General features: G+C 33.1%; 1 protein-coding gene across 1 annotated transcript; it reads right to left on the bottom strand.

Annotated features, from left to right (window-relative positions):
• Positions 1–6,715: 6,715 nt before the first annotated feature.
• Positions 6,716–10,928, bottom strand: LOC128546061 (degenerin mec-10-like). The gene is made up of 2 exons (XM_053540457.1): positions 10,531–10,928; positions 6,716–8,048 (listed from the first exon to the last, which is right to left on the bottom strand). The coding sequence occupies exons 1-2, from the start codon at positions 10,919–10,921 to the stop codon at positions 7,090–7,092; spliced, it is 1,350 nt and encodes a 449-aa protein (XP_053396432.1). The 5' UTR covers positions 10,922–10,928; the 3' UTR covers positions 6,716–7,089.
• Positions 10,929–17,877: the final 6,949 nt, after the last annotated feature.

Here is a 17,877-nt window from a genome sequence, read left to right as displayed (position 1 = left end):
TCAGTCATAGAAAGAATTAAGAATTTTTAAAACTTTTTTAACTTCTAGCAGATATACATATAATCAGTTTGGTCAGGTTCGCGCCATTTTTGTCCGAACAGGTGTTGTATTCAAGCGGTCTAAACATAAAATTTAGCCGGGTGACCCATACATTTTTAGCCAGTTTTATGCTCACAATAAAATTATTTATACACATGAAAAGCAGGAAAAAATTCTATGGAACAATTTTTTCAAATTTAAAAAAAATTTCTTTACTATTTATGTATTTTTCATTGAAAAAAAAGTTCACAAAAGTGGATATGAAACTTTTTTTTTTTTCATTTGTACCCATTATTGTAAGGATATATTATTACAAATATGACTATGATATCAAATAAGTATATAATAAAATCTGTAAAAATGATAAACCTTATTGTGCTGTCTTGATGTATATTTTAGTTGGTATTTATAAGAAAGCAGAAAATTATGAAAATGTTGAAAAATCGCTGGCAGTTTCAGCAACAGTGGTTGTGTTCAAAACAATTTTTCACATAAACAAGCCTGGTGACCCATTTTTTTTATTTTGTCCATTGTTTTCAGCACAAAATTTTCCTATCATATATATGAATTTGAAAAAATTCTATGAAAGGAAAAAAACGATAGGAATTCTCTTTTTAACATGTTTTATATACATTCATATATCCCACACGCCTTTTTACAGTAACAGTTTTCGCCTTTAATTACAACAAGGTATAACAAGACAAAAACGTCTGACCAATTACTTTCTACAAATTCGAATAACCCTTATCTTGTAAGAATACTTTAATATGAGATTACACGTCCAGTGGAAATCCCTGTGTGCGTATTATATCTTTGCCGTGTTAATATTAATTAAAACTTGGACTCAGTACTGTTATTATTTCTGGTCATATGGGATCATAGACATTTTTAATGATTTTGTTAAGCCGGCGCTATGTGTTGAGGGATATGCTGCGCTTTTCATCACAACCAAACTGAGGATGCTACTGTTTTGTTTGACTGAGATCTATCCTTTCCTTCCAAAAGATATTTTAAAGCTATATTCACAAATGATAAATTTTATTAAATAGTAGATAAACAATGACGGTATCATTTCTAGGTCGCGACAAGTAGATTGACAAAACATGTATTAGAAATATACTCATATTAGATTTTTTAAATATATTATCACATTTCCTGGGATATCTAAGCTAGCATTCATATCAGCTGTTTTTTGTTTCCAACTAAAATCACGAGTAAAATAATGTCTTGAGCTTACATGTATTTTATTGAAAATTCATTTTCTCCTTAAGTAACAACAAACGAAAAAAATCATTTAATGCAACAGAATCATTAAAATAACCAGCCAGAAAACCGTTTCTAAAGAAACAACATTTGTATCCATACAATTCTGTTCCAGCATATTTAAATGTTTAATTCTAAAGTGTTTGGCATTTGTTTCCAACTCATTGAGGACACCGTTTTCAATACAAAAAACAACGAATATCTGCATGGCTTTACTTCGGCATATGGTATCAGAATGGTGGTTTATGAAAGAGGAAATCCTCCCCTTCCAACGTTAGAAGGTTAGACTCTAAATCCTCAGTCAATGTTTGAATGCAAATGCCTAGAATATAAGAATATGTCTCTGCTTGCAAATGCAGATGAGAAGAATGAATATACGGTTCGTATAACTGTCTTGGCGAGGCTCTACAATGATACCGCCAAAACAGTTACGCGAGAGCTGGATATTCCCATCTGCATCTACAACTAGTGTCCAAAACGTTAATGGTTTTGTTTAATCTTCTTCTTCTTCTTCGTTCGCCCTACAATGTCAGGCCAGTAGCCTCGATGAAACTTTTGGTTTACCGCAGACCCTCAGTGCCTCCATACAGTTTCTGGTGGATTGAGGTATCTATCGGCCAAGTTGCAGCTCGCTCCTGGTCATGCCTTTTACATTTCTGTAGTATATGCTCTGTAGTCTGATCTTCCTCACCACATGGTCATCGTAAAGTTTTGTTTTATTATGTGTAGGGTAATGTAATTATATTTTTCGTATGATAACTTTTTTGAATCCGGAATTATACTATAAGAAACAAAGAGCAAGTATCAAGATATATCGATTATATAGAACGTTACATAAATATCCCATAATCGGTGCACGAATCCTTAGTGGTCATTACCATTACCGGAGCCATCTGGCATGGTGGGTGTCAGATGGGTTTTGTCGACATGGGCAAAATCCTCGGAAACGCCAGTGCTGTATGCAAGAATACATAGACTAGATTTTCATTCGTTCATAGCCTCAATTTTTTTCGTGAGAAGTTGATTTTTAGGAGACATGTGTAAACGGAACAAAGGAAGTGTTTACAAATCTTGCGCCTTGTTTTACATCTGTGTAGAGATTTCATGTTACTGGATAGGTATTAACCAATTCACTATACTTGCATTTGTCTACTTTTTATTGATATCTAGTAAATAAATGATTCAGTTTTAATGTAAAAGTGTTAAACAGTCACCAAGTTATGGAGCTGTTTTATAACAATTTAATGTGAAAAGTTGTCAAAAACTGTTTTTCAAAGAGTGTATATTGACATATGTACACAATTTAATTAATATATACATAAGGCAATATCTTTTACAATGGCTAAGATTTTACAATCCAAGCTAGGACATGTTTGAATAATACTACTACAGAGTTAAAAGACATCGCATTTATTGAAAGTATCAAATATGCAGGTATATTATCACGTTCCCTGGGATATTTAAGCTAGCATTCATATCAGTTGTTTTTTGTTTCCAACTTAAATCACGAGTAAAATAATGTCTTGAGCTTACATGTATTTTGTTGAAAATTCATTTTCTCCTTAAGTAACAACAAACGAAAAAAATCATTTAATGCAACAGAATCATTAAAATAACCAGCCAGAAAACCGTTTCCAAAGAAACAACATTTGTATCCATACAACTCTGTTCCAGTATATTTAAATGTTTAATTCTAAAGTGTTTGGCATTTGTTTCCAACTCAATGAGGACACCGTTTTCAATACAAAAAACAACGAATATCTGCATGGCTTTACTTCGGCATATGGCATCAGAATGGTGGTTTATGAAAGAGGAAAACCTCCCCTTCCAACGTTAGAAGGTTAGACTCTAAATCCTCAGTCAATGTTTGAATGTAAATGCCTAGAATACAATAATATGCCTCTGCTTGCAAATGCAGATGAGAAGAATGAATATACGGTTCGTATAACTGTCTTGGCGAGGCTCTACAATATTACCGCCAAAACAGTTACCCGAGAGCTGGATATTCCCATCTGTATCTACAACTAGTGTCCAAAAAGTTAATGGTTTTGTTTCTTCTTCTTCTTCCTCTTCTTCATCGTTCGCCCTACACTGTCAGACCAGTAGCCTCGATGGAACTTGTGGTTTACCGCAAACCCTCAATGCCTCTTTACAGTTTCTGGTGGATTGAGGTATCTATCGGCCAAGTCGCAGCTCGCTCCTGGTCATGCCTTTTACATTTCTGGAGTATATGCTCTGTAGTCTGATCTTCCTCACCACATGGACATCGTAAAGTTTTGTTTTATTATGTGTAGGGTAATGTAATTACATTTTTCGTATAATAACTTTTTTGAATCCGGAATTATACTATAAGAAACAAAGAGCAAGTATCAAGATATATCGATTATATAGAACGTTACATAAATATCCCATAATCGGTGCACGAATCCTTAGTGGTCGTTACCATTACCGGAGCCATCTGGCATGGTGGGTGTCAGATGGGTTTTGTCGACATGGGCAAAATCCTCGGAAACGCCAGTACTGTATACATAGACTACTAGATTTTCATTCGTTCATAGCCTTATAAATATTTTCGTGAAAAGTTGATTTTTAGGAGACGTATGTAAACGAAACAAAGGAAGTGTTTACAAATCTTGCGCCTTGTTTTACGTCTGTGTAGAGATTTCATGTTATTGGATAGGTATTTACCAATTTACTACTGTTAAAAAACGGCGTTAAACCCAAAACAAACAAACAAACAAAACCAATTCACTATACTTGAATTTGTTTGATCTGTACAAGTGTTCATTCTCTTCCCTAGTAAAACATCTATCGTGTTATCTGTGGGGTGGAGTAAATATGGGCGGTGCTTACCACCAAAATTAGTAAATATACAATCTATCTATGAACAAATCAGTCAGTACAGTGCATTTCAACGTCTGCTAGTCTAAAACTCCATCCCGTCCAATAAATTTTCATTCAACGCATTGTATTTTGAAATCATTTTTGAAAACTTCATGCCGCCCATTTAAACATGAAACGAAACATAGAAAAACTTGTTGCGATGCACCGTTATATGAAATCATCCGACAAAACATGATAACATGCAGCTCACTGTGAAGCCGTTTGCGCAATATGAGTACGTGCAGTGTGAAATGAAATTATTTATTACAACTTGACGCCGTCTATTGCATATTGAAGCCGCTTTTTGTAATTCAGAGCGGCGTATAGAAACTTGATACCATGCAGTCCAATGTGAAGACGTTTAATGCAACATGAATTCGTGCAGTGTGTAAAATGAAACGATTCATTAACACTTGGCGCCATCTAATGCATATATTGAAACTGTACTGTATAATTTGGAGCGGCGTATAAAAATTTAAATGCCTGCTTTGTAAAGTGTTAATATCTACATTTTTGATATAGTTAATATTTGGTATAATTATTTATCATCCGTGATCAATTTAATCTATTTTGCTTTTGTTTAAAAAAAAACTGAATTTTAACAGCCAAAATTCGGAATAATCTTACTATATTGATTATTCTCCTCTTTTCTTATGATACCTTTACTTTTGTTATGATCCATATATTTTGGTAATTTTGATAATTGCTTTATCAATCTTTCGAGTGTTAAAAGGAAAGCTAATAGCATCTGATAATAAACTCCTTTATTGTTTACAGTATCAACTATTTCAGTGCAAGTTGTACCAATGCAAAGAAAACAATGAATGACTGCAAAAAGTTCCATACTCTATTATTTCAGTCAAAAATTGTTAAAAAATTCTGACACAAATCGGTAAAATTTTATAAAACAGTCATAATAAAATATCTGCAAAAAGCTGTTCTACGACGGCTTAATAGCATTGAATTCCGTTACGATGACGTCATAAGTTTTACCATAACTTAAAATTCAGTTTTAAATGGTTGTATTATAATAATTTTTCAAGTCATTCTCCGATTATTGATTTTTACCCTGTAACATAAACAACCAATGGACCACTCAATATGGAATATTGATATTACATGATTGATATCATTTTTCAAATAAACCCAATGGAAGCAGTCTTGCTTGAATAGATAATATGATTATTACCAACGCTAGACGATATTGACTTTTATCACTGTGCTCACTGATTTCTGTTTTGATAATATTACCAGACATTTGATAAATTATGCATAACTGGTTTAGCATTTAACTAATTACGTCACTGGATGACTTACTTACTTAAATGAAGTGCGGCGAAGTATCCCCATACTTGGATCCAGTGCTGTTATATCTTCTTGTCCTTTGGGATCACACAGTTCATTCAATATTTATGTAATAACATTCAGCTTAAACAGATCCTTGAGGTTATTGAGAACCCTGTCATCCCTAAAATGCATTCAGTAGAAACCATTTGAACACACTTAATAAAGGCTAATCTAACCATTCTTTCTATCAATTTTGGTGAACAGCCATTCAGTGGTTCATTAAAAAATATTAAGTAAAACGATTTTTTTTCTAGTTCAGTTCTGGATGCTTCTAATGAAACCTTTGAACAAACTTGATAAAGGCCTACAAAAGGACGTTCTTGACCAAGTTTGGTGAACATCTATCTATAGATTTATGAGAAGAAATTGATTAAAGGGAGCTCTTGAGACACTTCAGTGCAATGCAATTCAATGCGCCTAATCAGAACTATTTTAAAAGATAAAATTAACAAAAAATCACGAGAAGTCGTCGTTTGCAAAACAAAAAGTGTCAAAGACGGACGACTGTTCATTTTATTTCATTTTTGCTGCATAACGTTATGAAACCTTAAACTTTAAAGTTCTTGTAAATCGCGAATCTCGTACAGCCATGTTGAATTACCTACGAATTAAGAATATCTGAAAATATTCAACAAAAACAGGGACTGAAATTTTAGCTTTGTCTCTAGTTATTTCAGATCTGGATTACTGCAACGTCATAATGTATGGTGTAGCTAATGGTGAGGTGCGTAAAATGCAACATATTCAAAATATATGCAAAACACTTTTCATTAACAGGAGAACATTTTACAGTTCAAAACAAGAATTGTTTAACCTACATTGGTTGTCGGTGAAAGGAAGGGCTGGGTTTAAGATATTTTCTTTCATGTATTGCTGTGACATTGGCAGATCACCACAATAGCTCTTTAGAACACATGTTTCTTCTCTAACGAGTATGTATACGAATCTTTACTTCTGAAAGTTTCCATTTGTTCGTTACCTTTAATATGAAATAATTGCTTTGGCGTGGGAATGGCCATGTCCGAAATTCCTCTTGTTATATTTGAAATTTACTTGTCTTCATAAAATTTTGAAAGTAAATATACATATAACAAGAAAATGCAGAAGTGAAACATGCGATGTCATGCTAAAATGTAAAGGTATTTAATATGCTACTGATACAGCATCTACAATATGCTTTCTTATGTTTTATTTGAGAGAAGTGAAAAATAAAGCTATAATGTTCTCCAGTTGAATATTCATCGAAATGCATAATTGAAATTCGTCAAACACTGTCCATTTAATCTTAATAATAACAATTTGCATTAGTTTTAAGTGCATACAAATATACGTTCAAATGAATATTAGAAACGCATATGAATTATTACAACAAGCCACGTTTGTTAATTAACACTTTTTTGTGCCGTTTGGTAGTTCAAATATTTTTGTGTGTACATCAGTATTTCTTGGAATAAGAGAAGAGAAGCGATGTCCTTTCTCTTGTTATTCGAAGTACTAGGATCATAAGTTAATTCGACCTAAAAAATATCACAAGAGGGCTTGGTTTTTATGAATGTTTTAGTCTTCATTTTGTTGTCTTTTGCATCTAATCGAAAGCAAAATATTAAGTCCAATTTCGAGAATTTCTACACAAGTAAGCACTGATGCTCCCACAAAAAGTCCCAAAGCACCGCCAATATCGGACAGAAACCTTACTGTATTATACAAAGCCTCCTCCGAAATCACCTCGTAGTTCAACTCTTTGAAATAGATATAAACGGCTATAAAATTACCGGAAATAGTTTCCAGTTCTGATTTTGTAAGTTGACTTATAATCATATCGCAAGCTGGACGGGAAGCTCCTCCGACATGTCTCAAACTGTTAGGATTTCGTTTACAAACATCTTTTAAAAGTACATTCTTCAGATAATGTTTATGAGGCCATGCACGACTTGACAACGTTGATGTGTAAACCGTTTGCATGCAAGGACTTACACAACCGCATTTAATCTCTTTTTTACGAATCTTTTGAGCTACATTTTCAATGCATTGCTCATCGTTTTCGAAATCACAAATGCGTTCTTTTGATGTTTCATTCATAACAAGGGAAGAGCTCAGGATGCACCTGCATGCAAGTCTTGTCTGTTCTAATTCACAAAAGAAATAACACAAAGGAATAGTGTAATTCATTTTAAATTTTTCAAGGAATTCACGCCCGTCTGTACATTCGCCGTATTTCCCTCCTAGCCTAGTGATTGTGTGCATGCCTAAGCCAACATGGGCTTCTGTCATAGGGTTAAGTGTAACGCCTTCTTGTTCTGGAAGTGGATTGGTACCTTTTTCATGTATCACCATTCGGACACCGTAAGAAGATGTATAATATTCAAGATACTCCTTTGTTTCCAGATTGAGAACTATGTATAAGCTGTTCTTCCGGCCGCTTCGTCGAGCTACAATATCGTCGTGATCCAACGTAAAGCAGTTTCCATAAACATGTGACTGAATTGTCTGAAATCTATCTATTGGTATCCGGTAGCCTGAAAATTTACAGGAACAGGTGTCAGTGAGATATTGCTATCAAGGTATCTATGTTTGATATATGTAATGTTAATATTTTTTTATATAAATGAGTTTTATAGCGGCATATTGTTTAAAGATACTTACTTCTTTATTTAGAATCAGAAGCAAATAATAAGAAGCTGATCAACTGATTTATGAGTTTTTCAAACTACAAAACATTTTTTTAATTGTGCATTTCATTCAAGTATTTCTCATTTCAATAAATGAATTATCGAGAATTTAGTTAATGCTGTGATGAAAAATAATGACAAATTAGGCATCGCTTCAGAACAGCTTGGGTAATAATTATAACTGCCGAGCATGAACAGGTTTATGGTGTATTTATGGTGCATCTAACCTCAGTCTTAACGATCGACGTGTTCCAAACTCATGCCCCCACCAGGAGATTCCATGACACACTTATTTGCACATTTTATATGTTACCTGTCAGGTATCAATAATGCATCTTTTTTCGGTCAAAGGAAATCCACAATTTAAAAAATAAATCAAAACCAATGTCGTCAGAATATTTGTTTATTGTCACAACAATGACAGCTAGGAAACTTTCGTATTTATTAATGAATCTCCTTTACATCACTGACAAAGTGTTTTTTTTTCTGTAGGCTTACTTCGATAACAGAGTAACATATTGCTCGATAATTCCCCAGCATATAGGCTATTATTATTCAACTTTACAATATTACACACTGTATTAGACCAATTGCAAACATCATATGAAACAGACAGAGCTAATACAAAACATAACTGAGCCAATATCAGAAAAACAGGGCCAATACGAGAAAAACAGGGCCAATACGGAATTCAAGCATTTTGATTGGTTCAAAAGAGAGGGCCAATATGGAGAAGTCACTTCCGTTAGATTTTTAAATGACGCCATTTTGTTTTGCATCAGAGTTATAGATAACATTTTTTCTTTCACATTTTGACAAAAAATCGTCTAACATGTTCATGTAATAACCAAGTATAACTGAGCGGGGTGTACGTCTTCATAGATTACAACGATACTTCGCTTATTCGGTACTGTGTAAAATGCAAGTGTTTCCTGTCAGAAATTCTGGCAGTTGTCAATGAAAATAATGAGAAAACACGGAAACTCAGAGTAATTAAAAGGATGAGACTTATCTTTAACAGACATTTTGATAGTGTGGACTATTTGTGCAATGATAAATAGCGATTCAAATGCTGGAAAATGGATGAATAAATTGGCGAACAAGAGTGTCAGTTGTGAACTGCAAACAATTTCAAATAAGAATTAAACGAGGCATGGGAGTGTATAATGTGTGCTTGGTTGGTTGTATTATCTTGATCAACACATATGTGTACAATTTTGTGTCTCGTTGCCTGCAGCCTAAAAGGAAATGAATGACTTTTAAAGCAGTTTTATCACAGTTCAAATGATAAGATAACTCACTAAAGAAAATAAATAGGAATTCAAAAAATAAGGTAAGTTCTAGTTACTCTTGATTATGTCACATCAAAAATATCTTTCAAAATTATTCTCAAGTACCCACATACATGATACAACTCATTCTGTTTTACCGGCTAAAATGATTATGATTTCTATAATAAGTGTAAACAACTTGTCAAGATTTTTCACCTGAACGCGCATAGCTGCCATAAGGTAACTCACTGAGTTTTTGTACTGTTACCGCCTAACAGTCGAAAGTTGAATAATAATATTATCATTAATCAAGCGATTTCATATTGGCCTAGTTATTTGTCCTCGGGCAGTCGTATTGGCCCTCGGCCTACGGCCTCGGGCCAATACGACAACCCTTGGACAAATAACAAGGCCAATATGAAATTGCTTGATTAATAACATTATATTATTTGTTTTATCAAATTATCACACTTATATTTCGGCGACAGGTCAAATGATCCGTTAGTAAAGGTATCACTTTGATTACAATATTTTTAGACATATATCAACAACAATAAAATTGACAATTAAGCCTTCGTTGGACCGTATAAAACTACCGAAATTTTTCAATGTTCATCATACGAATTAAACACTCAAATAACTAGGCCTATTTGTCAATGGAACCAAATCAACTCCTTACGCATAAAAAATTCATCAATCCTTTCGGCATCATTTTATAGGTTTCTGTTCAATATTCAATTTTCTCAAACGAAGAATCTTATTTTCATCAATCTCTAATTACAAATTCAGACAATCAACAGCGGTTCGATGGATCAAACAATGGTAAAAAGATATGTTTCAAACTGCATTTCTAGTTTACTTAAGACTTGTTATCGAGCCAGGATTTTTACTCATTTAATATTTGCAGTCCATAACATATTTTTTCAATGTCGATGTGCATTGATGAAAAAGTTTTAAACGAATTGTTTGGCAAATTGATACTTGAAATGCAGCTATAGCTGCTATTGATGATGAAGTTGTCGTTGATGATGATGAAAGTATATGAATTTATATTTTACCCGAGAATGTAGCACTGTGAATAAATTCTTCTTTTTGGTGGCCAACAGCTATTCTTTCCTCGTCTGTTAGTTTACCAAATTCCGTTAAAAATCTTGTTGTCCAGTTATCAAATCTGTCTCTTGTATCATTGTACTCTTTTGCTGCTATCTCATCTAAACTTATTTCTGGTATGTTTGCAAGTACCTCAGACCTAATCGCCTGTCCAGTCATTGTATTTACGTAGCTGATATTAGTAAAGTAATCTATGTTACTCTGCTTCATAGGATTCATGTTGCAAAATGTGAGTGCAGGAAATTCAAGGTGGTTATATTCAAGGGTTACTGATGTTTTTGTTGGGTAAGAATTGTATTCATGGACAAGACCAAGCAGCTGTATCATGAGAACTGACATACCTCCTGAAAGTTAAAGAAGCATGAAAGAATACATGTATAATGTAAATTTATAGATGCCTATATATACTACATATTTATACAAACAATGAAAGTTGTTAAAATTAATGTGATATAGGCATCAGAGTACTTGATAAGAGTAAGAAGATAGGTGATTAAAATGAAGGTAATTGAAATATCAAGATGTTTTATTCAAATTTTATTCAAATCATCTAGATGGATAGGTCTTCAAATGAAGACAATAGGAACCTCACGTTGCTGTATTGAGATAAACTCTTTCAGATTGATCGTGAAATGCAGACAATACCGGTATAACGGTGCATTATTCGTGCAGATAGATGTAAGCAAGATAGTAAGTGAAGTAATGTAAACAAAATAGACCATAACGGTGCTATAATCGGGTAAACGCGTACAGATAGGTCGAAAAGTATAATCAAGACACTGTTGGTCTTGACTATACATTTATATATATATACATATATCAGTAAACTCGTAAACGTACTTCGTTAAACGAGGACAACAGAAGCATCACAATTCTGTATAAGATAAGATAATAAATGCTGGTATAGGTATCTTGAGGCAAAGTTTTCTTTTTATAGAAGTACATGAAATACCTTTGTTGTCTAGCAGGAAATGTAATATACTATTTACACAAAAAGATGGATTCGGTTATCTCCAGCAATACAGTAAACAAATGAATTATTTGAAAACCCCTAATTAAAAGATACTCAGGGGTACGAGTTCTCAAAGAGCTATATCCCAAAATGTTAGTAAGTGAAATGTGTTAACGTTATAAATAAGCAAAATGTGTAGTATGTATACTTATTGTTAGAATAGGCAAACATTAGTAAACTTACCAAAAAGTAAAAATAGCCAAAAAAGTTTGACAATTAGTTGCCGAGAAGTGATTACTTTAGATATTCCATGAAGAGTACTTGTCTTTGCTATATCCGAAAGCAGTTCCCGTAAATTGCCACTGTCTTTCTCTTTGTCTGCATCCATGTCAATTAAGTATTTTAGAATCCTAGAATCCACTTTACGTTTCGCAGTCGGAGTTCAATCTAGAGTATTTCTGAATTCACACAAATGTTCAACAAAAATGCCAAAAGTCTAGATTTGTTGTTTTGTTTTTGTTGCTTTCTTTTTTCTTTTGTTTGCATGTTTTGTTTGTTTTACTACTATTAGAAATGACTTTACGAAAGCTTCTTTAATGCTCCAAATGTTTGTAGCTGAGGAACAAAATATATAATATGCTTTGCACTTCACTACTCTATATCCACAACTGTATTGGAATAAGTCTAGTCTTAATTACCTTTTTATTCGTTATTCGTGATAAAGTCAACATCAATGAATCGTCTGGTAATCTGGTATTTGATCGAGGTAGTAAACTTATTATTTCCCCATAAGGCAATTTGTAGTGCTCACAGACGTATTCACAAATATTACCGCTTATCTGTCTTCAAAAGTTTGTTGATGTGTTGAAGAATAATATATTTTCACAAGCTTAAACTTTAGTGTACCTTACGGAATATTATGACAATAAATTTGTGCGTAAATGTTTTCAAATATCAAAGGTCAGTAAGATTCCATTTAATGATATGCTTTCTTTATTCCACTGAGGTTAATTTAAAATCAATTAAAGCATATGCGCTTCAGTGAATAAATGCGTTGCATGTCATACCGTATAGAAACAAAAATCCCTATAGACTTAGTTACTGTTTTGATGCAGACAAATTTCCACGAAGTCTTGCAACAAATAGTCCTTTGAGCCCATTATTCACGAAAAAGATAAGACGTCAAATGGAGAGTAAAGCATTGAATAATTCTGTTTTTATAGAATCTGTGTTATCACCTTTAATAGATAAGCTTTTTTGTGTTTGTTTGTTTGTTGTTTTTTTTTTATTTATTTATTTAATGCAATATGTTTTATATGGGAATTGGTTTAAAAGTCAAATTACAGCAATATTATTTAGTGAATTGGTATTCCCACAAATGGGAAAAGTTGCTTTAACCTTGACGAAGCATTCTCTGCTAGCTTTTAAGTTCTGAATTATTGGTCGAAAACCGTTCTTCTGTATAAAATAACAATGCTTTTGACCCAAGCTACTTAAAGTGAAAAAGATGTATGTGCCATTTCTTTTCAAATTTTATGTCATTTTGATATCCATTTTTTTACGGAACAATTTTCAGGTTGGGTCTGCTTACCTTACTCCTAACTGAAGTTATCATGAGTTCACCACGTCTTTATTTTTAGTAACAATGTTCTTGACATTGACATAAGCAACCCAAGATACACCTAAAACCATCTTCTTCATGCAAGATTCCTGAATTTTAAGTTTGAACGTAATACCCATTCCTTGCAGACACAATTTTCTATATTTATTAAAAACACCCTTGACCATGATTCAAGTTATCAAAGCTTACACACAAACAATATTTTTGAAAAAGCTATATATGTACTAAGCTTGGTCAGCATATTGTGTAGAAAAAGGATATGAAAATGACATAAAATTTGCAAAGAAATGACTTTATAGTAAACATTTGTTAAGTACTAAGGGTCATAACTCATGTATTCCTGAAGCAACTTTACTGAATCTTGAAGGACCACATTCCCATTTTACAATTTTGATGTATCTTTGAATCCTTAAAATTATGTCTAAGATATGACTTCGGACGGACATAAAATGGATAGAAGACAGACGGTCATAAATGTTGTCTTCCATAGGCAATAAAAATGGAGTTTCTTTATAACAGTTAACATTTCTGCCAACTTTTGTTTGAATTCTTAAATCTGATTCGGACGGACCAATCATCGAAGAATAACAAGACAGGTACACATGCACTAAATGATATTATAAAATAATTGCAAATGGTCATACATAAATTTCTTTATTAACCCGAATGAAACTTGCAGGGCCGCATTGCTGCTCTAAGGCAGTTAATATTTCTACCATGTTTTATTCAAATCAGTTTAACCATGCTATGGTCGAGATATGACTCCGTCAAATAGCTTTTGCAAATATTTTTCTCTTACTTAAATTACATCTATCATAAATTCTTATGGGACACGGATCTTTGTCATAACATTTACTGCTTTAAGTAATATACGGAAAATTACTATGGAACTATTTTGCAACTGACATGATAAAATATAGGCCACCATATCGATCAAGATCATGATATTTGACTTGATTTTAATTTCGAGGTTGTAACCAAACTAAATCGGATCATAAAAGTTAATGAAGTATAAAGGATGTCTTTTATGAGACTTACTTTTTTTACCCATTCAGTAATCGATGCTGTAATAAGTACTCTTATTAATAGTTCACGTGTCGGAGAGAGCTCTGTTTTGTAAATCAAAAATAAACATATCACAAGATATCTAAAATTGTCATAAAATCTATAAGAATTTCGAACTTTGATGGACATTTCCTTTTTAAACGATGTTCACAGAGAAATAAATATCGTGATCAGATCCAGACTGGAACTACAATTAGATACCTTACCTATCTCTAACGTTTAAATTCTGGATCAATTCCATATTCTGAATATGATCGAAAATGTACCGTGCTCGGAAATATTTTACCTTCAATTAACAGAATGCTTAAGATAAATTTGAACTCCGCTAAAAGGATTATTGTGCAACAACAGATAAAGAATGAGAGTGTAGAATAAACCAGCCCGCTACCTATCTCCTTTCTGTTTTTATCCGCTGCGGTCACCATCCTTTTGTTAAAAAAACTTTTAGAGTCAAAGAATCAACAGAAAAAAAGACAAATAAGATGATAATCATCTTCTTGACGTTAAACAAAATTTCCATTTTTAACTTTTTATGATATTATCACGTTAGCTAACTGCTAACTGCAACAGGAGTTAAGCTCTATCAAACAGAAGCATTCTAAATTGATGGAAAAAAACATTTTCTCATTTTTCTACAACCTAACTTTGTCAAGACGAAAGATGCTGAAAAACAATTTATTGCTTGTTCATTACGAATCCCTAATGCACATAAGTTTGTATCTCATTTTGAACAAAGGTGCGAATAAGCAAAGTTTACATATTATTATTGTGTGTGTTCGGGTTTAACGTCTTTTTCAAAAATTTTTCAGTCATATAAACGACGATGTCTACATGTTGCAGTGAGCACAATGCCCAACTTTATAGTGCTGCCTCACTGGAAAATCACGCCATAGACACGTGGCATGATACCCAACCCAGTCACATTATACTCACACCGGGCTGACCACTCCTAGTACTATCCTCTTTATGCTGAGCGCCAAGCGTGGAAGCAACTAGTACCATTTTTACGTCTTTGGTATGACGCGGCAGGGGATCGAACCCACGAAGCGGACGCTCTACCATTAGGCTACCGAGGCGGTTGTGTCTGTTATGATACTTACATATATTGATCGAATAGATTAGAATATGATATAACTCTAGCTTAGTTTTTATTGTTTGGTCATGTCCTTTTTATCGTTGGTAGAGTACTCCTGCGCTAAATTTAATTTCCTTTGCTATGGAACGCACCCAGTATAAATCTATCTATAGTTAAGTCATACTTATCAAGTAGGTTTATATTTTAGAAAGAATGAAACAACACCAAATCATAGAAATAAAGAGTAGTTTACATGAAAATTAAAAACATATAACATACGTATATTATTCTGCAAACAATCAGCAATTTATTGAAATTTGCATAAAATTTGGGACAGGGGTGCATAAAGGGCCACATTAGCAAATATCTTCCATTCGATGTTTTTGAATTGATGATACAGACTATCTAATTAACCTCGAGAGTTTATCTTTCATACAAAGGAATCAATCTATGCAAGCATATTTTTTGTCTGGAGAAAAGAAATCATGCAGTATTTTCGAAATAAACGAATGTTGAAGTAGAAAATAAGTAATGTCCGACTGATTACTGAATGAGTAGCCGGCTCCCTCCTACTTTTTATAACCATTAACTTCAATCTAAGGATTGTTTTAAAGAAAGAAAACGTATACATAAGTAATTTATGAGTACGGGTTTGTTAGCTTGATTATATACTCAGCGTCACTGAAAAGTTACCACCCTAATGGTCCTTATATTTTAAAAATCGCATTGGACTGTGTTTCCAATGCATAACACGACTGCATTTTTGACGCAGCTGAGGCGTCACTGGTGTAAAGATTTGTCAAAATCGATTAACTCCATTTAAGGCACGTGCTGCACGTGCAAAATGACTTTTTCCAGCAATGTCGACATGTACGAATTTTCTATCGCAAATCATTCATCGCACTTGAAAGTTAGTCGAGAGACTGAAAGGAATACGTTAAAAAACCCAGAATATCCTTGCTAAGAATGCCACGTTTAAGGCGAGATCAACGCCATCAGGCCATTGGCATGGTTGACGCCGAACTTTAATATCACGGAATTGCACGTCGTATGTGCTGTTCTCACCTGACAGTCATGAAATAGGTTAAGAGACATGATCAGACAGGGTCTATGAGTAATAGAGCGCGCACAGGTCATGAAAAAATGACGTCGATATTGTATTAAATTGTAAAGAGGTATATATTAGGTGGTAACTTTTCAGTGACGCTGAGTATATATTGGAAATGTCTAATTACTCTCTTTAAGTGTATAAGATTCGAAGAACGTCAAGTGTATAGGTGTTCTGTCTTGAGTACGCTTGCTAAATTGCATCACTCTGTGCTCCGTTCTCAATTTCAGGTGACCCTAGTAATATGACGTTAACAATTTTCATCTTATCATCTGATGTTTATCTTATATATAGAGGTTATGTTTATAAAGAAAGATTTTCTGATAGAATGTCAGAGTCCTAAGAACTCATGCGCTATATAATGGTTCAGTATAAAAACGACAGGTACAGATAAAATATTTAAAACTAAAGAAAAATGCCCCGTTGCTTTCCGCAAAAAAATATTAATATCCCCGTGTTTGGAGATTGTTTCGCTTATTTCATACGTTAATGTATTATTTATTTAACAGTAAGTGCACTAATATTTATTGAATTATCGGTAAATAATGTAACATACTTTAACAAATCAAAAATTCAGAGACTGCAAAATATCGTTCCGTTCGGTTCTAAAAGTGTATATGTCCCTTAGGATAATGATATTTGCCGAACGAAATTATTTTTTCTTTTCATCATAATTTTTTCATCCTAGAATATTGAAATACTTCTGGCATTTACTGCATTCGTAGATAGTCCTTCAGGGTGCACAAAGAAAACAAAACATGAACTGTCTGGTCTTTGGTTAGCGTAGGTGAAAATTAAAGGGGAATTTCATTTTGTAAAAATTTAACAGACTATAAAATTATATAAATTTGATGTAATGCTTTACTTTCATATAAAATTTATTGGCAACTTTTAGAAAGAAATATAAAAATGTGTGTTTCTCTACATAAGAACGATATCATATTTTCCGTCCCAATGTACCCAAACTTTAAAGTTTTATAATTGGCTTGTTAAAATGTAACTTTTTACCAAGAGTAAGTTGACAAAATCATAGGAACCATGTTTGAGGGGTAATTCAAACACATATGAATAAATCCTAAATGTTTTTTATTGTGCAAAAAAGTAGATATTATGTCTTTACCACTCAATTGTGTAATTGCAAAGGAAGTAAACTAATAGCTGTCTCTGCTTATAAGTACTAGCCCAAGACAAGAGTTGTCATTCTTTGTGGATCACAACTTTAAATTAAATATGAAAACTTCTGTTATTGATGTTAACAAAACTATCATAAACTTCACATTTGTGAAATTATTTTTGGTTGTTTGAAGGACTTGGAAATAAAATTCTAGACTTTATTTAATGTATAACTACCATTAAACATTTTAGGGTCTATCTCTACATTTAATAAAAAGAAAAATGATCTGAATTTATGCTGTATGAGAAGTTGTGTCTCCAATGAGCTATGTGCTCCCACGGAACAATTTTGCCTTTTACA

The sequence above is a fragment of the Mercenaria mercenaria genome, chromosome 4 (genome assembly GCF_021730395.1).
Source record: "Mercenaria mercenaria strain notata chromosome 4, MADL_Memer_1, whole genome shotgun sequence".
Classification (NCBI taxonomy): Eukaryota; Metazoa; Mollusca; class Bivalvia; order Venerida; family Veneridae; genus Mercenaria; species Mercenaria mercenaria.
The sequence above is the reverse complement of the archived record's forward strand: the minus strand, read 5'-3'. Positions and strand labels throughout refer to the sequence as shown.